Source organism: Macaca thibetana, chromosome 15 (genome assembly GCF_024542745.1).
Source record: "Macaca thibetana thibetana isolate TM-01 chromosome 15, ASM2454274v1, whole genome shotgun sequence".
NCBI lineage: Eukaryota > Metazoa > Chordata > Mammalia > Primates > Cercopithecidae > Macaca > Macaca thibetana.
Window position 1 is genome coordinate 43,213,601 of NC_065592.1, and position 27,360 is coordinate 43,240,960.

At 42.7% G+C, this 27,360-nt stretch overlaps 2 protein-coding genes and 2 pseudogenes across 7 annotated transcripts in view; 2 read left to right on the forward strand and 2 right to left on the reverse strand.

Annotated features, from left to right (window-relative positions):
• The window catches only part of TOMM5 (translocase of outer mitochondrial membrane 5), a 495,867-nt gene that overhangs the window by 177,970 nt on the left and 290,537 nt on the right, over window positions 1-27,360 (forward strand). The gene's annotated exons all lie outside the window — the stretch shown is intronic.
• Window positions 130-17,240, forward strand: SLC25A51 (solute carrier family 25 member 51). Of its 5 annotated transcripts, none has more exons than XM_050762231.1 (4): window positions 130-2,253; window positions 6,249-6,373; window positions 11,775-11,885; window positions 16,251-17,240. In XM_050762231.1, the coding sequence occupies exon 4, from the start codon at window positions 16,293-16,295 to the stop codon at window positions 17,184-17,186; it is 894 nt and encodes a 297-aa protein (XP_050618188.1). In that variant the 5' UTR covers window positions 130-2,253; window positions 6,249-6,373; window positions 11,775-11,885; window positions 16,251-16,292; the 3' UTR covers window positions 17,187-17,240. The 5 variants fall into 5 exon arrangements, with proteins under 5 accessions (XP_050618188.1, XP_050618189.1, XP_050618185.1 ...); XM_050762232.1 differs by having other exon boundaries at window positions 6,249-6,361; XM_050762228.1 differs by lacking the exon at window positions 11,775-11,885.
• On the reverse strand, window positions 17,396-24,258 carry LOC126938090 (bifunctional phosphoribosylaminoimidazole carboxylase/phosphoribosylaminoimidazole succinocarboxamide synthetase-like; annotated as a pseudogene). Its single transcript, XR_007719942.1, has one exon. The product of XR_007719942.1 is annotated as a bifunctional phosphoribosylaminoimidazole carboxylase/phosphoribosylaminoimidazole succinocarboxamide synthetase-like (transcript).
• Window positions 24,039-24,721, reverse strand: LOC126937281 (bifunctional phosphoribosylaminoimidazole carboxylase/phosphoribosylaminoimidazole succinocarboxamide synthetase-like; annotated as a pseudogene).

Genomic DNA, 27,360 nt, shown 5'->3' on the forward strand with positions numbered 1-27,360 from the left:
CCCGGGATTTTCTGAGTCTGGTGTGCCCCAATTGTGTGTTTCAGTCTTTTCCTTCTTGTTCAGGTTTTACCACAGGAGAATAACCTCTCCATTCTAATCTGAAATTAATTATTTATGCTTATGAACACGCTGGATGCCTGCCTGGTTTATTTATTTTTCGAATAATACATCTGAATAGGCATTCACACAAGACAGGGCAAACATAATTTTGAGGCAAAGGCCCTTTCCAACTGTTGCCCGATTAATTGTTCTAAGCCATTGTGTAGCCTTATCCTTACCCTGTGGAGTCCAAAATTTATCCCTCGCATACTAATTAGATGGCAGGTGCCTGTGTCTGACAGTCAAGATTCGCACTATCCAGCCCCACCACCTGACCCTTACAGTCTTATCTCCTGCTGCTATGAGTTTCTCCACTGGCCAAACTCCACCCATCCACCCTCCAAGGCCCAGTTCAAACGTCTACTCTGTGAAGCCATCTCTGGATCTCCCTCGAGGGGGGAGGCCCCCCATGCTTCTGAATTTCCACTCTTTTGTTTTTGTAGCCTTCATCAGACGCTAAGCTCCCCAGGACCTTGCACGCAGTAGGTTCCTCAATGGAGCGTTTGCTGGAATAGGGGAGCCTGGTCTCCAGCTTCCCGAGAGGCAGCTAAGCACGGCAGCCAAAGCGGAGCTGGGCAAAGACCAGACCCGCTTTTGGAGTCAGTGTCTACAAAGTGCTCTCGGGGGAAGGGGGCACGCGGCGAACGTCGCCCACCCGGAGCCGATCCCCCCAAGAACGCTTCACTGGGGTGGGGTTACTGCTTGGGCTGTCCCCAAGCACAGTGCACACACTTCACACATCCACAAGCCTCCTGAAACGCCTCTCCCCTCAGACCGACCTTTCCGTTTCCTTCAACGCCTCCCATCTATTGTGTGCGTTCCAGTTTCCAACTCAGAGTCAGAACCCTCATTTCCAGAGTCTCCTACAACAGCCCGGGGACGCACACAAGGCACGGGTTACTTTTCAGACGGGGATTTGGGGCTCAGGGTCCAGCGACTCGTCCAAGGTCACTCTCAAGAAGTATGAGGGCTATGACTTTGACCCAGGCCTTCTAACTCCCCGGGCAGCGCTCCTTCCAAGCCCCCCGCAAGCGGTCTGAGCTTCGAAGGAAAAAGAGTTAAAACGTTTAAAAGTGATTCGTATGTTCCAAAGCACGCACAAAGTGTGTTCTGTGAACTGCGTAATGGGTCGCTGATAAAAGATCCCTCTGAAGGTTTGAAGATACCCAACAAGGCTCCACAGAGGGCACTTTAGAGTCTTCCGCGAAGGCGCTAGCCCCCTAAAACCGACAATGCCCCTAAAACCGACAATGCCCAGACACCCCCTGCAGGCAGCGCGCTAGAGAACGCGCGTTGGCTGTTTCTGGCACGCTGAGGCCACCGTACGGCATTAAGGGTGAAGCATCGAGGCTAGCAGAGCCCGCAACCTGACAGGTGTACTGGCGTGGCCCTCTACCTGCCCCGCCGCGGCGGCCTGCGGCCAGGAAAAGCAGGCTGGCGACATCTGGCGGGCCGCGGGCCGCGGGCCGAGGGAGAGGAGGCGGGGCGGCGTCTCCCTCACGTGACCCCAACGGCGCCTGGCGCGTAGTTCTGCGCCCCAGCCCCTAGGTCGGTCACGGTCTGCGCCTGCGCGGGCGCCGGCTCGCTATCGGTCCTGCGGGACGCGGGTGGCGATGGGTGAGTGCGGGGCGGGCGTGGGGAAGCACCGGGTTCCCGTAGCAAGAGGTTGGAGGGAGGGGAAATGCGCCGAAGGCCCCGTTGGGGTAGCCTGCCGCCCTGGGGGCCCATCCCCGTCTTCTGCGCGCTCCAGCTGCGCTGGCTCGGCCCCTGCGGGCCCCACCCAGGCGGCGCGCACTGAATCAGTTCTGAGCCTCCTCGGCTCCCGGCTCCCCCGCTTGCCCCGGGTGTTTGTCCGGCTGCTGGGCGACCTTTCCCGCGAAGGCGTTGTCCCTTCATTCGGGCGCGCCCGGGGCTGGGGAGTCACCTCCCTAGTGCACAGGAACCGCAGGGGTGGGGAGGAGCCAGGCGCTACCTGCACCCGGGGGAAAGCGGGGCTGGCACCGCGCAAGGGCCCTTGCCTCCCGGGAGACTGGGATTTCTGCCTCACCTCGGGACCCCTGGCTGTGGAGTGTCAGAGACGGAAGAGGACTTAGTGATCTTGTCCAACCCCCTCCCCGCTTTTCACAGGTTGGGGAAATGGACGCCTGGAGAACGGTAAGTTCAGCTACATAACCTGGCAGTGCTTGTTCTGCGACACCATGTTGCATCGCGTTGTAGGAAGCTCACTTGTACAAGGATTTTCGGGGACGATGGTGGTGGTGGTGTTAGTCTCCATCCATTATTTGGTGTTCAGTTTAGCTAGATGGAGTATGTCAGCACCTCAACTTTCTGCATAACCTTTGTTTTGCACCTCACAGCTCTACCTAGCTGATCTTAATTCCCACCTTCTGTTTCTCTCTACTTGTAATCTGTGAAACAGAAGCCCTTGAAATGTGTAGTGACCTTGCCATTTTGAGCCTCCTCTGCCTGTGCTTTGAAAGGATTCCGTAGGATCAAAAGATGCTTGGACTCTTGAGGTCCCATAGTGGTTCAGAGCACAGGTTACCGCTTTGGAACTGGGGTCACCCTTAGCGTATCTCAGGGGAAAATAAGCTAGGAGTTGATTTGTCTGATCTCTCATTTGGTAAAGGAAAGCAAACTCAGATTAGTGGATTTTAAAATCAGATATTGCTTTGTCTTTGTATTGGCAAGATAGTGTCATAACTAGGGCTAGACCCAGGCTGATCTTGTTCTGAATGCTGACTCAGACCTGCTGACTAGTGGAAAATTCACATCCTTTGAGAATTGGAGTTACCCTCTCCCCAGTTTTTGCAGAGACCTTTGTATTTGAATCATATCTGGATCATGCTGATCCATGTAGGCTGTACATTACAGTAAGGTTTTAGACTTTACACTGTTTTCTTAGTCACAGGAGCTTGACAATTGTAGTTGCTTGAAAGTCAAGTTCATTAACTGCTCCCTTATGATGAGATAGTTTTACGTAGCACACAAGCGTAAAGTTATGGTAAATAAATTTTGCAATAAATTGCAAAGAATTATCCACATTAATGAATAAAAGTATAAAGATCAATTTAGCAAAGAAATTTAACTATGTTCACAGTATAGGTAAACATGAAAATTCTAAACTGCACTACCAAATAATGCTGTGCACATTATCCTTCTATTGCTAAATTAAGAACCTGTTCACACTATCCTGGTGTGTAGGATTAAACTAGAGAAAAAGCTTTAAATCTGTGAAGTCCGAGAGGGTTTCATAACATTTTTTTTTCCCCATCTAGGCCTGTTTTTTAAATCTGAGAATCTTAATGTACAGTAATGTTCTTAAAATAGTTTGATATGGTGGTCAATAAATGGTTAACTTCTGTTAGCTGTAATTTTCCGCTTGTTTAATAACAGTCCCCATTCTCAGAGTCATAAATAAACTAACCTTTATTTGCAAAATTTCAGAAAGTAATACAAGTAACATTCCAGTAAAAGTGAACATGGACAAGATTTTTATTGTTGTTCATATACACAAATAACTTGGCTTGTCCTGTCAAGGAGCATATGTAAACAGCTTGTAGGTGGTGACTTTAGAATGTAAAATATTTCGTGTGCTCAGTATGTAAAAATAAAATGGTTTTGACATTCATAAATTGTCACAATATCATGTAATCATGTACATTAATCTAAATATTCTTGTTGATTTAACATTGTTTAATTCTGAAACTGAAGAAGTGCAAAGCATTACATGGGTATCAGGCATTTCTAGACTAAGTGTTAGGACTTCAAATATTGATTAATCTTAGCTTGTAAGTGTACTACTAAGAGTTTTTAACTCATGCCTATCAGCTGAAACAGTAAAAAGTAAGGATGTAGTAGACTAGTAATTATCAAACTCAATACCTGGACAAACTTCAGTGTCTAGAACGTATCTTGAAGTTAATCCTATTAAGCCCCAAAACTGCGTATATTAAGAAAGGGAGAGGAGAGAGGGAACAGATGATGTTCTGGAACCTTTTTATTTTCCTTTTAATCCTACTTTTACTGTGAATAACAGCACTAAACTGACTAACTGAAGATTTTGGGACACTTATAAGCAAGTAGAGTTAAGACGAAATGCCAGCTCTCTTAAGTAGTAGTAAAAGTTTTGCTCAAAGGAAAGTACATAGCCTTAAACAGTCAAGTTATGAAACAAAGGATAGAAATAGTTGTCTCACTTAAGAATTACAAGAAAAAAAGCTGGGCACGGTGGCTCACGCCTGTAATCCCAGCACTTTGGGAGGCCAAGGCAGTTTGGATCACTTGAGCTCAGGAGTTCAAGACCAGTCTGGCCAACATAGTGAAACCCCGTCACCACTAAAAATACAGAAATTAGCCAAGTGCAGTGGCACGCCTGTAATCCCAGCTACTCGGGAGGCTGAGGCAGGAGAATCACTTGAACCCGGGAGGCAGAGGTTGCAGTGAATCAGGATCGTGCCACTGCACTCCAGCCTGGGTGACATAATGAGACTCAGTCTCAACAAACAAACAAACAAACAAAAAAACAGTACAAGAAAATAAACCCAGACCAAGTAGGAGAAAGATAATAAAGAGGAAAAGCAATTAAAAAATGTTTAAACTGCTGGGTGCGGTGGCTCACACCTGTAACCCCAGCACTTTGGGAGTCCGAGGCAGGTGGATCACCTGAGGTCAGGGGTTCGAGACCAGCCTGACCAGTGTAGTGAAACCCTGTCTCTACTCAAAATAGAGAAATTACCGACGTGTGGTGGTGTGCACCCATAGTCCTAGCTACTTGAGGGGCTGAGACTGGAGAATCGCTTGAACCCGGGAGGCAGAGGTTGCGGTGAGCCGAGATTGCGCCACTGCACTCCAGCCTGGGCAACAGAGTGAGACTCTGTCTCAAAAAAAAAAAAAATTTTTTTTAAACTAGGTGGGCACGGTGGCTGATGCCTATAGTCCCCTTTGGGAGGCCAAGGCCAGCAGATGGCGTGAGCCCAAGGAGTTTGAGACCAGCCTGGGCAACGTGGCGAAACCCTGTCTCCACAGAACGTACAAAAATTAGCTGGGCTTGGTGGTGTGGGCCTGTGGTCCCAGGTACTCAGATGGCTGAGGAGGGAGGATTGCTTGAGCCCAGGAGGTCAAGGCTGCAGTGAGCACACAGAGCTGTGAGGTAGCCACTGCACTTCAGCTCAGGCGACAGAGCGAAACTCTGTCTCAAAAAAAAAAAAGAAAAGAAAAGAAAACAAAACTGAGAAATAGTAAAATTGGTAATTCACAAGCTGCTTCTTTGCTAGGAGTGGGAAGGTTATCAATTAGATAAACTGATAACTCTGCTCAAGAAAAAAGGGAACATATGTACACAGGTTAGAAATAATTTTTTAAAACAGCAAGTGTTGGATGGGTGCAGTGGCTTGTAAATCTCAGCATTTTGGGAGGCCAAGGCAGGAGGATCACTTGAGCCCAGGAGTTCAAGACCAGCCTAGGCAACATAGCGAGACCTCCTCTCTACTAAAAATTATTTTTAAAAGTTAGCCAAGCATGGTGGCATGCGCCTGTGGTCCTGGCTACTCAGGAGACTGAGGCCCCGAGGGTCCAGGCTGCAGTGAGCCATGATCGTACCACCGTACTCCAGTCTGGGTGACAGAACAAGACCTTGTTATTTTCTTTTTCTTTTTTTCTTTTTGGATGGAGTCTCGCTCTGTCGCCCAGGCTGGAGTGCAGTGGCGCAATCTTGGCTCCCTGCAACCTCCGCCTCCGGGGTTCAAGCGATTCTCCTGCCTCAGCCTCCCAAGTAGCTGGGACTACAGGTGCGTGCCACCACGCCTGGCGAATTTTTTGTATTTTTAGTAGAGATGTCGTTTCACCATGTTAGCCAGGATGGTCTCAATCTCCTGACCTCATTCATGATCCACCTGCCTCGGCCTCCCAAAGTGGTGGGATTACGGGTGTGAGCCACCACATGTGGCCAGGACCCTGTCTTTAAAAATAAAAATAGGCTGGGAGCAGTGGCTCATGCCTGTAATCCCAACACTTTGGGAGGCCAAGGCGGGTGAAACACTTGAGCCCAAGAGTTTGAGACCACTGTGGACAACATAGTGAGACCCTGTCTCTACAAAAAAAAAAAAAAAGGCTATATGAATTAAACCAGAATTTTTTTTTTTTTAAAGGAAATCCAGTTATCAAAATTGACTCGAGAAGAGAGAACCTAACAGAACAATAACAATGGAAGAAATTGGGAACATTATCACAAAGCTGTCATCCTGCCAAACTCCAGGCTCAGGTGATGTCACAGGTGAATTCTTTTAAACTTCAAGGAACAGATCATTTTGATAAGGTTTAAATTGTTCTACAGTATGATGGGGGGGTCGGGGAATCACATACTCTTCTTACAAAGCCAGTGGAACATTGATACTGGCACTTAATGTGAAGATAGCATTAAAACTGGAAACTTATCTGAGTGCTAAGGCTTATGCCCATAATCCCAACACCTTGGGAGGCTGAGACAGAAGGATTGCTTGAGCCAAGGAGCTTCAGACCAGCCTGGGCAACACAGAGTGACCCTGTCTCTACAAAAAAGTGAAAAATTAGCCAGGCATGGTGATGCACGTGTGTGGTCCCAGCTGGGAGAATTGCTTGAGTCTGGGAGCTTGAGGCTGCAGTGAGCCATGATTGTACCACTGCACCCCAGCCTGGGTGACAGAGGAAGACCCTGTCTTGTAAAAGAAGAAAAAAAAAATGACAACATGATCTGTTATGAACAATAATATGAAATTTTAAAATATTACCAAATGGAAGTTAGCAGTATGATAAAAGAATATTTCACCACAGCCAAGTAGCATTTATCTACCTATTACAAGGGTGAGTAATCACCAAGAAATACACTAACATAATACACCAAATGAATAAGTCAGAAAAGACTAATAAATTAGCTTGCCTTTGTTGAGTACCTACTGTACACTAGACTGTTCTCCCAGGCACTTTACATGTTATTAGCTCAGTTAATTGAGCTAGTCTATGAGGTAGTTAACAGCCGTGTTTTATAAAGAGAGTAAGCTATAGAGTGACTTGTCAAAGGTCACACAGTACGTGTGTGGTGGAGCTAGGATTTAAACCCAGGTAATTAGTAGGTTCCGGAGGCTGTACTCTTAAATATTGCACTGGCTCTATCTCCAGTGTTTGTATGATCATCTCAGGAGCTTCCTAAAAGCATTTGACCAAAGTTTAAGATAGACTTTTGAGTTATTGGTGGTGGGAAGGTGTGGAGGTGATTGAACTTCAGTACAACAATAATAAATGTATATTTCCTTCCCACGTTTGAAAATTCTCTCAGTTTGACTTCTCAGTTGACTAGAAAAATGGAATCCTTTTTTATTTTATTTATTTATTTATTTTTGAGACGGAGTCTCGCTGTGTTGCCCAGACTGGAGTGCAGTGGTGCAATCTTGGCTCACTGCACCTTGCCTCCTGGGTTCAGGCAGTTCTCTTGCCTCAGCCTCCTGAGTAGCTGAGATTACAGATGCCTGGCTAAATTTTGTATTTTTAGTACAGATAGCGTTTCTCCATGTTGGCCAGGCTGGTCTCGAACTTCTGACCTCAAGTGATCTGCCTGCTTCGGCCTCCCAAAGTGCTGGGATTACAGGTGTAAACTACCGCGTCTGGCCTGGAATCCATTTTTAATGGGAAGCACAATTTCATAGTTAATAGTTAGGGGCAGAAGCTGAAGTTATAATTGCAGCTCTGCTAATTCTTAGAATGAATATAGATTGAAGTCTTGGGGTTTTTGGCATAATTTGTGAGATGAAATTATGTGATAGCAGTAGGAAGGCCTCTTTCACTTCACGTTTACAGTACAGTCCTACAGATGGGCGGGGGTGGATGATAAACAGGGAGGAGGGATACTTGAGTGAAAATAAATCTTATATAACTCAGCTGATCAGTGAACGTTTTTGTGTCTTGATGATTTGTTTCCCTGTGTAAACTTGAAAACTGCTAGGACCTGGATTATGAACACTGAGATGACAAGAACTTCCTGTTTAAAACCAAAAGCCAACTAATGATAATCCCTAGGGAGTTCCCACAAGTGTCAAGAAAAATATAAGAACTATGATTATATATATATGTAATTGTATGGGGATTATAATGATTATAATTTATTATAATCCTTTATTATAATTTAACTTTGTTCGGGAAGTATTTGTCCAATAAGAAGAAAGAATTACACATAAAAGAGAAGGCAAAATTTTTTGCAAGTGATCTTTTACATTGTGGAAACTGAAACAAATTCACCAAAAAACTGAGACATAGTAAGAATTCAGTAAGTTAGCTGGTTCTAACCTTAATACCCAAGAATTGTTAGTTTTTTTCTTATGCAAACAAAAACTAATTAGAAAATTGATGGAAATAAATAGCCTATGAATAATAATAATCAGGCAGGGCAAAGTGGCTCATGTCAGTAATCCCTCTTTGGGAGACTGAGGCAGCAGGATCGCTTGAGCCCAGAAGTTGAAGACCAACCTGGGCAACATAGTGAAATCCCATCTCAAAAAGAAAAAAATTAAAAAATTTAAAACAAAATGTAATAGTAACCAAAAAGGTAAAATACATTGATGTAAGAAATAAGATCTATGTGAAAATCTTAATGCTTTAAGGTTTGCAAAAAGTTGTAAGTAAATAGGAAGATACCAAGTTCTTGCAAAGTTAACATTCAATTTTGAAAAGATGATCAGTATTTAAAATTAAAATAGACTTGCCATGTCGTGTCTGTCATTCCCTCCAGACAGCTAGTCAATGACCTCCTGCTGTACGTGGCCTTGATACCTTCTGTGATTGTACTTATCTCCCTATAGTGGCCAGACTGGTCTTGAACTCCTGACTTCAAGTGATCCACCCACCTCGGCCTCCCAAAGTACTGGGATTACAGGCATGAGCCACTGTGCCCGGCTACCTGGCCTATTTTTACTATATATGCATCATTTTGTGGATACATCTTCCGCCATAGAACACCAACAGGATTTTGGGAAAGAGTACATGGAAGTTTACCTGAGAAAAGTGAGAGGACCAGAAAAACTGTAATAATTCTCTTTGGAGGGGAAGCCCTACTAGGTGATGAACTGTATTCTGATGCTGCAATAGATTAAAACAGGTTAGGACTAGAGAAGAAGTACTAGGCTCTTTGTGGAAAAGAATGGAGTGCAGAAATAAACGTGAATGCCCATGGGTATTTAGATTATGCTGCGACTACTGGAAACAGTTCATCAGTGATGTTGGCAGTCTCTTGTCTTTGCCTCACTTCTTATACTGATACGCCAGAGAGATTACAGTGTATGTGATAAATGAAACCATAAAAATTATGGAAGGGCCTGTAATCTGAGCACTTTGGGAGGCTGAGGCTGGCAGGTCACTTGAGGCCAGGAGTTTGAGACCAGCCTGGCCAATGTGGCAAAACCTTGTCTCTACTAAAAATATAAAAATTAGCAGGACATGGTGGCACACACCTATCATCCCAGCTACTTGGGAGGCTGAGGCAGAAGAATCACTTGAACCAGAAAGGCAGAGGTTGCAGTGAGCCGAGATCATACCACTGCACTGCATCCTAGATGATAGAGTGAGACTCTCTTAAAAAAAAAAAAAGGTTGTGGAAGGAAGCCTGGATTACTTGTTTATAGTTTTGGAGTAATGAAGACCTTCTGAGGAGAACAGGAAATCTAGAAGTTGAGATATTTAATATCCAAATTAAGAACTTTAGTGTATAAAAATGATATAGACATGGAAAAATTATTTGCCATAATTTGACTAATATAACTAGATTCATTTTCTTCATATCCAAAAGGTATTTTACAAATCAGTAAGACAACCAAAGCGCCAGCAGAAAAATGGGCAACATATATGAAAAATATAGAGTAAAGAAGTGGTCAGTAGAAATGAAAGATGCTGAATCATATTCAAAATTTTAAATGGCAGGCAAGGTGGCTCACTCCTTGTAATCCCAGCACCTTGGGAAGCTGAGGCATGAGGATCACTTGAGGCTAGAGGTTGGAGACCAGGCTGGCTAACGTAAGACCTCTTCTCTACAAAAAAAAAAGTAAAAAAAAAAAAAAAAAAGGTGGAATGTGGTGCTGTGTGCCTGTAGTTCCAGCTACTCAGGAGGCTGAGGCAGGAGGGTCATTTGAACCTAGGAGTTCAAGGTTATGGTAAACCATGATTGTTCTACTGCATCCTGGCCTGGGCAACAGAATGAGACATTGTCTCAAAAAAAAGTTTTTAATGGCAAAAGAATTCACATGGTTTAGGTACAAGGTTGCCCATTGCTGCGTTGTTTAAAGGCAAAATAGAAAAAAATAATACCCAAAGGAATAGTTCTACTATAAGGACACATGCACATCCATGTTCACTGCAGCACTATTCACAGTAGCAAAGACATGGAATCAACCTAAACGCCCATCAGTAGTATAAGGATAAAGAAAACGTGGTATACATACACCATGGAATACTATGCAGCCATAAAAAGAACAAGATCGTGTCCTTTGCCGGAACGTGGATGGAGCTGGAAGCCATTATTCTTAGCAAACTAACTCAGGAACAGAAAACCAAATACCACACGTTCTCACTTATAAGTGGAAGCTAAATGATGTGAACTCACGGACACATAGAGGGGAACAACGCACACTGGGGCCTATAGGAGGGTGAAGGGTGGGAGGAGGGAGAAGATCAGGAAAAATAACTAATGGGTACTAGGCTTAATACCTGGGTGACAAAATAAACTGTACAACAAACCCCATGGCACAAGTTTATCTACATAACAAACTTTCACATGTACCTCTGAACTTAAAATAAAAAATTTTTTAAAAGGCCAGGCCAGTGGCTCATGCCTGTAATCCCAGCACTTTGGGAGGCCGAGGCAGATGGATCGCTTGAGGCCAGGAGTTCCAAAACCAGACTGGCCAACATGTTGATACCCTGTCTTTACTAAAAATACAAAAATTAGCCAGGCATGGTGGCAGGCGCCTGTAATCCCAGCTACTCGGGAGGCTGAGGCAAGAGAATCACTTGAACCCAGGAGATGGAGGTTGCGATGAGCCGAGATCGTGCCACTGCATTCCAGCCTGGGCAGGAAAGCAAGACTCTGCCTCAAAAAAAAAAAAAAAAAAAAAAAAAAAAAAAGAAAAGGTGGGTGGGGGCAGGTTTAATTAGACCTTTCCTCTAGATACTTCTGGAAGGTCTTGGAATTAAAAACATACAGCTTTTATAAACCCACTCACACACTTGGCAAGCTGAATTGTCCACAGACTTTTCCAAACCTTAATAATATAAAATAAAACCATAAAAAATAATAATTAAAAAAAGCAACCATAAATAGGAGATAGAATAAATTGTATGCAGTGCAGTCATTTCAGAGTACGGTGCAACCATTCTAAACCCTGAGGTATCTCTGTGCTGATGTTAGATTCCAAAATGCATTGTTACACACCTCACTTTTTTCGCCTTGGTAGTGTGTGTGTTTCTTTTGAAAATGATGAGTAGGTTGGAAGAGGGCAGGGAATAGGGGTGGGTGAAGGTGAACAGAGTCCAGCTGATTGCTGCAGAGTCCCTGGCATTAGTTCAGGTGAGATGAGACCCGAGTAGGCCAGTGAGCCTGGAGGAGAGGCTTTCTGTGTGTTTAATTGATTTCCAGCTTTTTTTCTCTATTCATTTAGGTAATACACATTTCTTTTGTGAATTTTTATTTAAATTTTTGTTGTTGTTGTTACTGGATCTACAAACAGCCCAACTCCAAGGAATCTGGCGTCTCTCAATGGAGCATACAGGTGACTTCATAATCTAACCGCACTAGTAACTGGCAGAATTGGAAGTAATTTCTCTCTGTTTAAATGGCAGTGAAACAAATTTTCAGAGCAGGTTTCTTCAACTGAACAAAATATTTTGAACCTTAGGTATGGCTCTCCTGATCAGGGAGGGACTGTGAAAGGTTTGAGCTCTGACACTGCCCAGCTCTCTGGATACAACCAAGTGACTTTCTTTGAGTGGGGAGAAGTTTCCTGACTCCTCATATTACCTTCCTTAGGGTAGACTTTGGGCCTGCAGTGATATTAGTCCTAACTTGCTCTTAGTTAAGAAGAGTTCATCTTTAGAAACATGACAGCAAAGCAACTCAAACTCCAAAGAGGCATTAGGCCATAGATTGTACAGATACCTACATTTTCTTAATAATAGTCTATATGCTTAGAAAAGGACATACAGATCTTAGTGTAACATACTTAAATAAAATAGTTTCTTTCATCTGCTTCACAAGAGAAAGCAAAATATTTTGGCCGGGCACAGTGACTTACGCCTATAATCCCAGCACCTTGAGAGGCTGAGGCAGTTGAATCACTTAAGCCCAGAAGCTCGAGACCAGCCTGGGCAACATGGTGAAACCCCATCTCTACAAAAAATACAAAAATTGGGCCGGACGCTGTGGCCCACACCTGTAATCCTAGCACTTTGGGAGGCCAAGGCAGGCGAATCACCTGAGGTAAGGAGTTCGAGACCAGCCTGGCCAACACGGCAAAACTCCGTCTCTACTGAAAATACAAAAACTAGCCGGGCATGGGTGGTGTGCACCTGTAATCCCAGCTATTCAGGAGGCTGAGGCAGTAAAATCGCTTGAACCCAGGAGGCAGAGGTTGCATTGAGCCAAGACTGTGCTACTATACTGCAGCCTGGGCGACAGAGTGAGACTCCATCTCAAAAAAAAAAAAAATTAACCAGGTGTAGTGGCACGTGCCTGTAGTCCCAGGTAGTCAGAGGGCTGAGATGGGAGGATTGCTTGACCCCAGGAGGTTGAGGCTGCAGGTGAGCCAAGATTGTACCACTGCATTCCAGCCTGGGCAACAAAGTGAGACACTGTCTCAAAAAAAAGAAAAAAAAAATTATATATATATATATAATGTAGTATTATATATATATAATGTAGCATTGTTCAGAGGGTCTTGGGATTTTCCTGAGGGTCCTAACCTGCTTCTCTGTCCTCATCAGCTACCCATCCTTCTCCACCTATGTTGTGCCCCTGCAGGCACACACAGGTAACCTCCAAGAATGCAGTGCCGGTGCTCCTTTAGCCCAACACCTATGCCTTAGCCTGTGCTGCTCCACTGGCTAAAATGTGCTTCACCCTTACATGCATAGTGACACTTATTCAGCTTTCAGAGTCGAGCCCAGGGGTCATGTTCTGCCTGTCATTCTCTCCAGACAGCTGATGAATGACCTCCTGCTCTACGGGGCCTTGATACCTTACATGATTTCATTTATCTCCCTGTTGTCTAATTATTTGCATGTTTTATCTCCCCTGACATAGGTACCTGACATAACTATTTAATTTTTACTTTCCATCTAAATACCACTAAAAATTCAAAATTAATCCTACACTGAACCTTAAACACTTCTTTATTTTTAATAACTATATGTCTCATCCTGTGGATACATCTTCACTTACACATTATGTCCTTTACTGTTGAGCATTTGTGTTCAGTATTTGCTGTTAAAAGCCTGGCTGTGACTATCTTATGGCTGAATCTTTGTGTACATGTTGTGTGAATTGTTTTCTTAATCTGCCGTCTTAGAAGGAAAATTATGGTTGTGTATGTGTTCCATATTCGTTACACATCGGTGGCTCCGGCAGATACATGCCCCTTAGGAACTAATGCTTTCTGATTCTTTCTGTGCCTCAGCTCTGTGCTTTTGACTTTGAGAGTGATCATGGTTTTCCTTAACATCTTTTGTCCTGAATGTTGAGCAGTTCACCACAGCATGTGTGTAGTATGAGGAGGAAAAAAAACATAAGGAACTTGGCAATTTTTTGTTCCAAGTGAAAGACCTAGACAGTTTTTTGTTGTTTTTATTATTTCCCATTGCAACCCTTAAATATGGTTTGGATTGCTTCCACCTCGTGGCTGTTGTGAATAGTACTTCTGTGAACGTGGGTGTGCAACGTCTTTGAGGCTGCGCTTTCAATTATTTTGGTTATATCCCCAGAAGTAGGATAGTAGGATTGTTGGATCGTATGTTCTTTTTTTTTTTTTTTTTTTTTTTTTTTTTTTGTTAGCAGGGTATTACTCTTTCACCCAGGCTGGAACACAGTGACATGAACACAGCTCACTGCAGCCTCAACTTCCTGGGCTCAAGAGGTCCTTCTGCCTCCACCTTCCCAGTAGCTGGGACTGCAGGTGCACGCCACCATGCCCTGCGAATTTATTTTGATTTTTGTAGAGGCAGAGTCTCACCATGTTGCCTAGGCTGGGCACAAATTTGTGGCCTCATGCAATCCTCCCGCCTTGGTCTTCCAAAGTGCTGGGATGACAGGTGTGAGCCACTGTGCCTGACTACTATTTTTAATTTTTAAATTACTGTTATTTTTAAAAACAAGAGTCTTGCTCTGTTGCCCAGGCTAGAGTGCAGTGGTGCAATCATGGCTCACTGCAGCCTTGACCTCCCTGGCTCAACTGATCCTCCCACCTCAGCATCCCACATAGCTGGGGCTACAGGCGTGTGCTACCATGCCCAGCTAATTTTTAACTTTTTTGTAGGCATGGGATCTCTCTATGTTGCCCACGCTGATCTCAAGCTCATGATTCAAGCAATCCTCCCGCCCCAGCCTCCCAAAGTGCTGGGATTACAGGCATGAGCCACCATGCCTGGCCAGTCTCTTACTGTTAAGGAATTAAAATCCAGTTAAAAAATATTTAGCCTCATATGTATATTTCTAATATATAGAAGTTTGTATATATTTCTATTATATCTAAGATATAATACAATTGTCATGTTATCCCCCAAATAAAGGTGATCTCCAAGATCAGCACTGGAAGGTCGGAATTGTTCAGTATGACCCAACTATTTGGATCTGGATTTTTTCAGGGAGGAGGAATCAGATTTAGATGACTGGCAAGGAAAGATCGTACATTTTACAGAAGGAGGTGTTTTATAGGGGTGGAACTTTGGCTTAGTTCCTATCATTTTCAGCAGTATCTAGTATAGCTACCTCTTATCTCAGGGCAGCCTCACAAAGTCATTGCCATCTGTGACATGGTAGCAGAGATATGAGCCCTGGAGTCAGTCAGACTTCATTTCAGAATGCTGACCCCACCAGTTACTAGCTGTGCCTTGAACAGAACAAAAGAGAATACTGGTTTTGTTCATTTGTAAAACTGGAAAAATAATACTTTATGGAGTTGCTTTGAGAATTCATATATGAAAATAGAGTGCATGGTACATACCTGCAGGCCCTCCTTGCACCCATCATCCCACACCTCCACCTTCCAAGGTGCATGTTCAGTGTCCCTTACCTGTGTTCCCGCAATGGTTGGTTATCATAGCAGCTGTCACATTGGTGTACTTGTCCACGTTGGCACATTCTATTAGTTTGTGAGTTCCTTATCTTTGAATCTCTAGCAACTTAGCAGAGGACCTAGCTCATAGTAGGTACCAAAGAAGTGTAAATATTAATAGAATGAATGTAGTCTTGCTGTTTTACTTCTCATGGGAGGAATGTGTGCCTATTTCAGCAGGACGATAGATACCGTTACATAGTGTAGTCAGTAATTACGAACTAGTCTAGTGGCTCTGAAAATTATTGCTGTTAGGACTCCTTTATACTCTTAAAAGTTATTGTGGGCCCCAAACAGCCTTTGTTTATGTGGACTGATATTCAGGGTCTTTAGGAATTTAAAATTAAAATATGAATTTTGAGGTAATGATAAACATGTTAATCATTTGAGGTAATGATTACATGTTAACACATTTTCATGAAAAATAACATTCATGCCTCCCATTTTTTTCTAATGATTTTACAGTCATTAGAAAATATTTTACAGTTTTCTAAGCCTCTTGCATGTCTAATTTAAAAGACAGATGGAGTTTACTGTTTACTGCAGTCTGTTGTGATAAGTCGTTTTGATTAAAGTATATGCAAAAAATCGAGCCTCACATAGATATGTAGTTTGAAAAAGGAAAACCTCCTGGACTCCCAAAAGGATCTCAGGGACTTCCAGGGGTCTTCTGAGAACGCTTGAAGAATCCCTGATCTAGTCTGAAAAGGAAAGTGTGGTGTCCAGATATTAGAGGATGGATTAGGGAGAAATCCCATGTGTTTAGCTCTCTATAAAACGGGTTTACCCGTTGTCATTTATTATTTGTAGGTTAAAAAAAGTCCTTCATGAAAAAGAAAGATCTTAAGCAACATGATGGATTCAGAAGCTCATGAAAAGAGGCCACCAATACTAACATCTTCAAAACAAGATATATCACCTCATATTACAAATGTTGGTGAGATGAAGCATTACTTGTGTGGCTGCTGTGCAGCCTTCAACAATGTCGCTATCACATTTCCCATTCAGAAGGTCCTCTTTCGACAACAGCTGTATGGCATCAAAACACGGGATGCAATACTTCAGTTGAGAAGGGATGGATTTCGAAATTTGTATCGTGGAATCCTTCCCCCATTGATGCAGAAGACAACTACACTTGCACTTATGTTTGGTCTCTATGAAGATTTATCCTGCCTTCTCCACAAGCATGTCAGTGCTCCAGAGTTTGCAACCTGTGGCGTGGCGGCAGTGCTTGCAGGGACCACAGAAGCAATTTTCACTCCACTGGAAAGAGTTCAGACATTGCTTCAAGACCACAAGCATCATGACAAATTTACCAACACTTATCAGGCTTTCAAGGCACTGAAATGTCATGGAATTGGAGAGTATTATCGGGGCTTGGTGCCCATTCTTTTCCGGAATGGACTCAGCAATGTCTTGTTTTTTGGCCTTCGAGGTCCCATCAAGGAGCATCTGCCTACCGCGACGACTCACAGTGCTCATTTGGTCAATGATTTTATCTGTGGAGGTCTATTGGGTGCCATGTTGGGATTCTTGTTTTTTCCAATTAATGTTGTAAAAACTCGCATACAGTCTCAGATTGGTGGGGAATTTCAGTCTTTCCCCAAGGTTTTCCAAAAAATCTGGCTGGAACGGGACAGAAAACTGATAAATCTTTTCAGAGGTGCCCATCTGAATTACCATCGGTCCCTTATTTCTTGGGGCATAATCAATGCAACTTATGAGTTCTTGTTAAAGGTTATATGAAAAATACCATCAGTTAAGTGCCATTTATCAACTGAATAGACCTTCTAAGAAGAATGCAGTTTGACCTCTTTCTTAATTGGCCGAATACAAGTTGGTGTCATGACTCCAGGGCACAGTGAGTTATGGGCAAAGCTATTTTCCTTCAGCATCAACAAAACAGAATAAAACGTTCCAGTAGGAAAATACAAAGTTTTTTGTTTTGTTTTCTGTTTTGTTTTGTTTGTTTTTTTTTGTTTTGTTTTTTTTTATCATTACCTAAGAGCTTTAGGCTAATTGCCTGGAAAATAGCTGTCCATCTGATGGCCTTTGACAGGGAACCTAATCCCCAAGATAGGATTCTTTTTCTCTCAAACCGGTCTTGAAGTCTCCTGCATTGAAACATAAGTGGCTGTGACTGGCCAGAGAGAAGGTCCTCAGGGGCCAGGGGCTCCTCAAGCTTCCTTTGTTACTCCATTGCTTGCTTCTCTGCCCTCAGGAGCAGCTGCAGAGGACTTTCTTCATTAGGCTCAAGCATATGACAAAGGGGCAGAACAGAGAAGACAAACAGCTTATTAGGTATAGCCTTTTCATGATAAATTGCTTGTATTATTTTTGAAACTAAGCACCTGTTGGATAGTCATTGTACTGTCTCTGTTTAGATATGGTAGATCAAGGAGCTATGAAAGTTCCCGTTTTGCTTTCTAGGTTTGGAAGTTTTCTGTTTGATTCTGACTGTGACCTTCAGCCCTTCCAGAATGTCCTTATAATTTCACTTATTTCATTGCCAAAAGATGGAGGGACTTAAATTTTGTTATAGGTGTTCCATCCTGTTAACAAGTTTTCATTTTGTGTATAGATCAAATTCTGTTTAGCTTGGTTCCTTTCAGTTACTGGTGCCATCTCAGCAAAGGTCTGTGGTTATTTTTCCCCTTGAGTAGGAGTTGGTCATATTCAAACATCCTGTTCTCTTAAAACTCTCCTTTTAAAAAGTAAACGCTTCCATAACATTTTGTTTTGGAAGTCTATTAATGGAATCCCACTTACTTCCCCCTAGTTTCTAAATGTTACAGAGGGGGGAAAAGACTCAGGATAGTTTTAACCACCGCCCCCCCCCTCCCCCGAATGTTCGCTGTCTTTTATTTTACTCTTGGAAATAGAGACTCCATTAGGGTTTTGACACTTTGGGAACCCCGTTTTACCATTGTGTCAGTAAAACAGTAAGATAATTTGAGAGCATACAATCTAAATAAAGACATTTGAAGGGTTAGTTTGAATTCTAAAAGTAGGTAATAGCCAAATAGCATTCTCATCCCTTAACAGACGAAAACTTTGTCAAAGGAATTAGAAAATGTGAAAATATTTTTTCCAGATGAAACTCATATGCCACTTCCAATTGACTAATGAAATACAAGAGACAGACTGAAAAAGTGGATTATGAATCTTAAAACCCTTTCTGTAAATATTATGTAGCTAAAGATTGATTTCCAGCTTCTGACATGACAGTAGGTTTCTTGTTAACCAGTTTTTCTTCTTTCTGGGTAATTGCATGTGAATATATGCACATACTGACCAAAATAAAATCGGGGCCGCAACTTGGTAGTTTACTGAAAGTTCCTGGGCAAATAGTCCATAAAAGCTGTTAACCTCTAAATGCACTATGGCTGGTTAAATACAGTGAACATCCTTCTTCCAGCTGTAAAGGATGAAGTGTATTAAGCATTGGCCAGGCAGTAATAAAGGTAAATAGCTCTACAGCAGCTCTGTCTGACAATGTTGTGCTGGATATTGCAGTTTGTTTTCAAGGTGCAGATGTAAGGATTTAAAAAAAATAATAATTTGGCACCAAATAAATATGAGTAGCGTCCTTTGGCCTATTAAATAGAGTCAGGATTTGAAGGGAATTGAGTTTGAGAAATGAATAAATAAAGGCACCTTGGTGCCTGACCCCCTCGTTCATGTGTGTGACTCTGTCAGTAGGTGTGTCCAGCTCCTCAGCCCAGGGCAGGTGGGTTAGCCTGGGAATAGACACCATTGGGCCTTTGGTTTTGTTGGGCTTCCTTTTGACTTTACACTCCATACAGGTGGTAGAAATCTGAGTTCTAAAGCACTTTTGTGAAATACAAGCAAAGTGAGAATTCTAAGGAAAATGCTTTGGTTTCTGCTGTCTCAAATAAGTGGCGTTTAAAAACAATTATTAATAAATATTTTTAATGGTTTTAACTCAGTTTTTTTTTTTTTTTTTAAATTTCTTTGTCACTCTTTACAGCTTTTGAAGACCAAACTGCAAATACATTACCAGGGATGGTTTTGTGTTGTCCTATAGGCTTCTTAAATTTGACAAAAAATTTAGCAGAACTTGTAACCAACAGCTTTGAACTTGAAGTCAAAATGTATTGTTAATAAGAGATTCTAACTATTGCTTTTACCTTCAGTGTGAACTAGTGTGGTAACAACTTTGAAAAGGCAGGCCAGGCGTGGTGGCCCATGCCTGTAATCCCAGCACTTTGGGAAGCCAACGCGGGTGGATCACTTGAGGTCAGGAGTTTGAGAACAGCCTGGTCAACACGGCGAAACCCCATCTCTACTAAAAATACAAAAAATTAGCCGGGTATGGTGGCACACGCCTGTGATCCCAGCTACTCGGGAGGCTGAGGCAGGAGAATCGCTTGAACCTGGGAGGTGGAGGTTGCAGTGAGCTGAGATTGAACCACTGCACTCCAGCCTGGACGACAGAGCAAGACTCTGTCTCAAAAAAAAAAAAAAAAAAAATTGAAAAGACAAACATGATTGAATATCTGAAAAGCTTTAAAAGTGGCCTTTCTGTTACGTATGTGGCACAAATGGCTCATGAGTACAGGACACTTATGGTCTTGTGTTCTATACTTCATGTGTGATGCCACCAGAAATGTTATGGATTCTGTATTGAACACACTGAGAGTGGTATGAGCCCTCAGGACTGCACCACAGAGTAAACACAACCTTGATATGGTGACGAATATGTGTGTCTTTCTTGTTTCATTTGTGCTTGGGGACAAAATCGATGCCTTTGTCTAAATAGTCGATATTCATCTTAACATGGTTGGCTGTATAATCACCGGCTATATTGTGAACTGTGCAATAAAACAGAATCGTGTGTATATAATTACCTTTGGATACCTGAAATTCCCAAGCTTGGTTACAATGTAATGCTCAGTATAAGGCTGTGCAAACATGTAAGGGAATAATGGTGGTCGATGGGATATATGAAATGGGATCTAGAGGGCTTCGAGTGAAGCCAATCATGTTGAACTAACACTGTTTCAGTGTAGATGAAGTAGAGTGAGGCGTATGCAGTCATAAAATGAAGGGTGGGCAGGAGTTTACATTTGAAGAAAGGGTAAGCACTCAGACTTGGTTTCTTTTAAATTAAAATATTTCTTTTATCATGTGCAAATGCATATCAAAAACTTGAACAGGTATTCTCTTGAAATTTGAGGAGTTTTAGTTTTTAATGCTGTCTTTGCTTAATATTAAATATGTGTTGTGTGGGAGTCTCTAAATGTTTCCTCTTGAAGGTTCATTACTGAAAGTGGTTAAGCGCACAATGCTATTTTTGATAGTTTGAGTTTTATGACCATATGAGTTTAAATGAAATATGTTAAATGTTTCAGAGTTAACAATTTTTTTTTTTGATAATTTGGAATAAAGTTTGTTTTTGTTTTAAACAAACAAAGTTTGTTTCACTCTTTTTGGTCTTCTCTTATGGTTGAGTAGTTCCTTAATACTAGCACGTTCCTTTTTTGTGGTATTAATAGATTAACCTGTTAGTCTTTTTATTGAGAAAACAGCACACTACCTTGGCTTTTAGCAACTTAACCTGGGAATGTGGCAGGTAAAACATTCCTTTGTCTATCCATCTTATTTGGTCAAGAGGGTTTCATGTAAGTTTTTTTCCAGGTAGTTTAACTGCAAAGCTTTTTTTTTTTTTTTTTGACAGGGTTTCTGTTGCCCAGGCTGGAGTGTAGTTGCACGATCATGGCTCACTGTAGCCTTGACTTCCTGGGCTCAAGCGATCCTTCCGCCTCAGCATCCTGAGTAGCTGGGACTACAGGCACGTGCCACCAAACCCAGCTAATTTTTGTAGAGATGGGGTTTCACCATGTTGCCCAGGCTGGTCTTGAACTCCTGGGCTCAAGCAGTCCGCCCACCTTGGCCTCCCAAAGGTCTGGGATTACAGGCGTGAGCCACCGTACCCGGCCACACATTTTATTTCTTAACGGTATTCCTCATACAATAAACTTCCCTACTGAGTTTAAACTTTCTTGGTTTAGCTTCTCAGTACTTTCTGTTGTAATAGAGTACCCTCATGTAATGTTTACTCCCAAGTTAAATAGTCTGGATGTTTGTCCTTTTCAGTTTTTTGTTTGTTTGTTTGTTTGGTTTTTTTAAATACCTACTTTTGCTTTCAGAGCTGGTTAGGAGAGTGTGAAGCTTTAGCCACATTGTGAATTTGCTTGTTAAGTTTTAGGTTGTTTCCTGGCTTTAGAGATCGTTGGGATTGCCTGATAAGGACAGCAAGGTAAAGGAGCAGTCGCTTCTAAAAGTCCTGTTTTGGATGGAAATCCATCATAAAGAGAAAGTGCAATATCCTGAACTTGTAAATTTAGATTTGATAAAAAGGGTGTTTAATCATCATATCATCTGGTGAAATCTGTTAACCCACCTGTAGCAGCCTCTGTGGAGTTCTAGCAGCCACTGTAGAGTTCTAGACCTCCAGAGTGAGGAGTAGGTGTGACCAGGAACGGCCCTGGGGGATCTCTGCTTAGCTACAGAGCTCTCCCAATCCCCAAGAGACTGGCTTCCATCTTAAATCTTTTTATTTATTTATTTATTTACTTATTTATTTAGAGATGGGGTTTCACTCTTGTTGACCAGGCTGGAGTGCAATGGTGTGATCTTGGCTCACTGCAACCTCCGACCCCTGGGTTCAAGCGATTCTCCTGCCTCAGCCTCCTGAGTAGCTGGGATTTCAGGCATGCGCCACCACGCCTGGCTAATTTTATATTTTTAGTAGAGACTGGGTTTCTCCATGTTGGTCAGGCTGGTCTCGAACTCCTGACCTCAGGTGATCTGCCTGCCTTGACCTCCCAAAGTGCTGGGATTACAGGCATGAGCCACCGCGCCTGGCTACCTTAAATCTATCTGACGTTCCCAACCAGGAAATTTTTTCTCCAAATGATTGTATCTGATTTTAAAGTAGAAATTGAAGGTAAAATAGGATTTATCTCAGTTCTTATCTCCCTTCAATCTATTCTTCATATTGTCAATTTTTTTTTTTTTTTTTAAAAGATGGTCTCTGTCGCCCAGGCTGGAGTGCAGTGGCAAAATCTCGGCTCACTGCAACCTCCACCTCCTGTGTTCAAGCAGTTCTCCTGCCTCAGCCTCCTGAGTAGCTTGGATTGCAGGCATCCGCCACCACACCCGGCTAAATTTTTATTTTTTCAGGAGACAGGGTTTTGCGCCGGGCTGGTCTCACACTCCTGACCTCAAGTGATCCACCTGCCGTGGCCTCCCAAAGTGCTGGGATTACAGGCATGAGCCACCATGCCCGGCCGTCAGTAATTTTTTAAAATGTCACTTCAATAAGTGCCTTTCCTCTGTCATAAAGACCAGACACCTTGCTGTGGCCTACAGGAGACAGGATGATCCAGCCCTTGCCTCCCTTGCTCTCATCTCTAGCTAAAACTGCACTGCTGTCTCTGCACTCCAGCCACTGGCACTTCCTGATTACTTGGGGCATGCTGTACTCATCTTGCTCCCAGCTTCTGCCCACGTAGGTGCCCTCTGCCCTCAGCACTACCTTTCTCTACTTGGTTTATAGACTGCTGTCCTTCAGATCTCGCTTGAAATGTCACTTCCTTGGGGAAGCTGGCTTACACTCTCAGGACTCGGTTAGGTTCCCCTGTCGGACTCCTCCTATGTCACCATGTTTCTATTTTTCACAGCACTTACCTGTTTTAATTACATCGTGAATAGTTTTTGTTTGGATCTTGGGGAGCATGTATTCACTAGTACATTTTATTTGTGTTCTCTAATTTAAAATTTTTTCATCTTGCTTGATTTTTCTGCAGCTAAATTAGAAATTTGTAGTTTTCCCCCTAAAAAATGCAATGATGTTCTTTCTGTGATTTTCTGGTCACCTTTCTTCCAAGAAATCCATGTGCTCAAAGTGCTTGCTTGCGGTTTGCCCCATAATAAGTCATTGTTTAATCCAAAGATCTGAGCAGCAAACTGAGCTGATCCTTCTGGAGAAAGTATGGTTGAACAGCCGAGACCACTGGGTAGTTGAAGAGGAAACCACATATCCTGAACTCCTCAGTCTGGTGTGAGGGGAGGACAGCAGATAACTGAATGTACAGTGTTCCCAAACATCACTGATCCCAAACCATTGCTTCTGCCTGCCACTGCCACAAATACAGTACGACTGCCACCCCTTCATACTCAGCTTTAATCCTCAGAGTTTCATCTGGTCCTTTATGTGCAGATGTTACTCGAAGTCCACATGGAATGCCAAAATTTTCACAGGCCTTGATTTTTTTCATGGTGACTAAGGTCAGAAGTAGAACCCATCGGTACTATAACACTGCACTGACTTTCTGATTTCAAAAGCAACTGTAATCTCTACAACCCATGCAAAGTTTTTCTGTACCATTTGGAACCCTTCAGGAGTTACACTGAAGCCTTGATACGACTGTTTATCTTTTGGCCAGAAGTGGTGGCTCACGCCTGTAATGCCAGCACTTTGGGAGGCTAAGGCAGGAGGATTGCTTGAGCCTGGGCAACATGGCAAGACTCCGTCTCTATTTTTTTTTAATAACATTTTTAAAAGGATGATTAAAAGACTGTCTTTCTGTATTGGCTTTGATCTCCTGATGGTCACTGTCTCTAGGAATCATTATCAATAACATCAGTGAGAACAATTTCTTTGCTGGTCACATCAACACCAAATTCATTCTTCATATCAACCAGTGTACAGTTCTAGGGGGCAACCAGGATGTCTCCAGTATTTCAAAACAACCTATGTGGCATGACTCAGGATACCCACTTCAGTTTTATACCAAGTGCAGCAAAGCCAAATTTTGCTGCAGTTAGCTGTTCCCTAGACCACTGTGGGTCATGATTGGCATCATCCTTGAAAAACATCTCCATTTTAGGTGGGTAAAACTCATAGCCTTTCTTGGCACCAGGATTTCTTTTGAGTAAAGAACCAGTTGCTATTCTTCCGCAAACCATTCAGTTGGAATTATTTCACACTGGGGCACAATGAAAGCTGTCTCCTCACATTTTCTGGTAAAAGCAGTTTTAATACCTGCTTCCTGTAACAACAGAAAAATGCAACTGGTAATTTTATTTGAGGTTGCAACTTTTCCTTCCAGGTGATTCTGACTGCATTTCCTGCTGTCATCTGGCCCTTAGACTGCAGGAGGACTTTTCCTGGCCTATTTAACAAACAATTCATAGACCTCTTTTGTTTTACCTTCACACAGTTTTTTAGCAATGTTCAGTACCTCAGCCATCACCGTTATCCTGAGTGGGATGAGAGTTGCACCCGTGCTGAGAGGCAGAAATCTCTGTTGTGAATATTTGATACCTGTTGCTTTATTTATTTATTTATTGACACAGATTCTCACTGTCACCTAGGCTGGAGTGCATTGGTGCAGTCTTGGCCCACTGCAGCCTCAGCCTTCCAGGCTCAAGCGATCCTCCCATCTCTTGCCAGTACCTGGGACCACAGGTTTGTGCCACCACACCCAGCTAAATTTTGTAATTTTTTGTAGAGACAGGGTTTCACCATGTTGCCTAGGCTGGTCTCAAACTTCTCAGCTCAAGTGATCCGCCCACCTCACCCTCCCAAAGTGCTGGGATTATAGGTGTGAGCCACCGTGCCTGGCTCTGTTGCCTCTTTAAAAAGCTAGTCCTGGCAGGGCACAGTGGCTCACGCCTGCAATCTCAGCATTTTGGGTGGCCAAGACAGGAGGATCTCTTGAACCCAGGAGTTTGAGGGTTCAAGTCCAGCCTGGGCAATGTAGTAAGACCTTGTCTCAAAAAAAAAAAAAAAATCAAGAATGATGGGACACATGGATATTCAGTATCACAGCATTCTGGAATATCCTATGAAATGACCAAATAAAGGTCAGCTTTCATTTGTTAATGGGTCATGGAGGTCATCTAAGGAAAAGGTACTTTTTACAATACATCTCAAAGTACTGAATTGTTTTAGCTTGGGCTTCTATAACAAAGTACCATAGACTGGATGACTTAAATCAGGGTTCCCCAACCCCCTGGGCCATGGACAGGTACACATCTGTTCAGAGACAGGCCACACAGCAGGAGGTGAGCAGTGGGTGAGCGAGCAGCCTGAGCTCTGCCTCCTGACAAATCAGTGGCAGCATTAGATTCTCATTGGAATGCAAACCCTATTGTGAACTGTAAGCAAGAGATCTAGATTGTGTACTCCTTATGAAAATCTAATGCCTGATGATCTGAGGTGGAACAGTTTCATCCCAAAACCATTGCCTCGCTCCACCTATCTGTGGAAATACTGTCTTCCATAAAACCAGCCCCTGGTGCCAAAAAGGTTGGGGACCACTGGCTTAAACAACATTTATTTTTCACAGTTCTGGAGGTTGGGAAGTCCAAGATAAGGAGCCAGCAGATTTGGTTCCTGGTGAGGGCCCTCTCTCTGGTTTGCAGAGGGCTGTCTTCTTGCTATCTCCTCACATAACAGAGAGAAAGTTCTATAAATTAGTTATCTTTATAAGATTACTAATCCCATCATGGGGCACCTCTCTCATGACCTCTTTAACCCTAATTACCACCCACAGGCCTCACTTCCATACACTATCACATTGGAAGTTAGGGCTTAAATATATGAGTTCAGTCTACAACCTAAGCTGCATGATTGATGAGACTGTTCTTTATTCTCCTTTGGTTTCCAAACACTGCCAGCGATCCCTGACTCAGAAATGTCTAGCCAATTTGAGCTAAAACACTTGTGCATGAGTCAGGATTCAGAGGTACAGGCACTCCATTTTTCTTATCCCTCCTGTCACTGTTTCTGAATTGTGGAACTCAGTTGAATGAAATGGACTAGGAAAAGCAAGAAGAAAGTATTGTTTAGAATAGTTTGTCGTGGGCCCCTGCTTTGTTACTGTTAGAAGCACCTTTAAGGCAGTGACTGTTTACACTATTTTAGGGCAGCTCGCCTCTATAGCTGCTCTGCCTTTCATCAACAGAAACAAACTCAGTTCAGGTACTCTTTATTAAGCAATTCCTTCCTTCTGATGTACACTAAAAAATGCATTTAGTTACACTGAGAAGCTCTCTATTTGTTTCAGATAATATGAAGAAAAACTATTTCTCTTTCAAGGGTCATCATATCTATAATAGGTGGTTTATAGTAAGTAGCTTTCTCGTTTCCTTGGGCAAAAGAAGCTTCAGAATTTTTCTTAACCCTCTCAGTTTTCTGGGGAAAGTGGCTAAACAAATTTCCAGCTTTTCTCGGGCTTCCCCTCCTCACTAAATAACAATGATAGAGTTCTGAGATGGACCAAGAGTAGGAAAAAGTGGGTACAGTTGGAAACTGAGGATCTTTCATTTGTAATCTGTGTGTAAAATATGGAAGTAAAGAGTAAAAAAAATTAGGAGATGAGGGCCTCAGTTTGAAGATACAGTTGATTTGGTTTTTGGTAGAGATGGGGTCTTGCTATGTTGCCTAGGCTGGTCTCAAACTCCTGGCCTCAAGTGATCCTCCCGCCTCAGCCTCCCAAAGTGCTGGGATTATAGGCCTGAGCCACCATGCCCAACCAGCAACAGGTTTTATATACCTTGAGAAAGTTAAAGGGGAGTCCAAGAAGATTAAAGTTTTGCTGTTGCTATCTAGAGCTCTTGAAAGCTTCTGCCACTTGTGATCAAAGAACAGGAATGCATGTTGTTTGTGTCTGGGAGCAATACCACACCTATTTGAGTCTATTTCAACTCAAACTAGAGGAAAGCAGAATCCCCAAATTTCAATTTGTGCCTTTTACAGTTTTTTCCTCATTTATTTAGCGAATTTGTATTACACCTACTCAGTATTGTAAAACTGCCATTTCAGGACAAATCATTTTTAGTTAAGAGGTTCTAAAATTATGGAAAATAAAGAGCATTGGCTGCC

Excerpts from the sequence above, each read along its gene's own strand:
- SLC25A51 (XM_050762231.1), top strand. The coding sequence starts at position 16,293 with ATGATGGATTCAGAAGCTCATGAAAAGAGGCCACCAATACTAACATCT.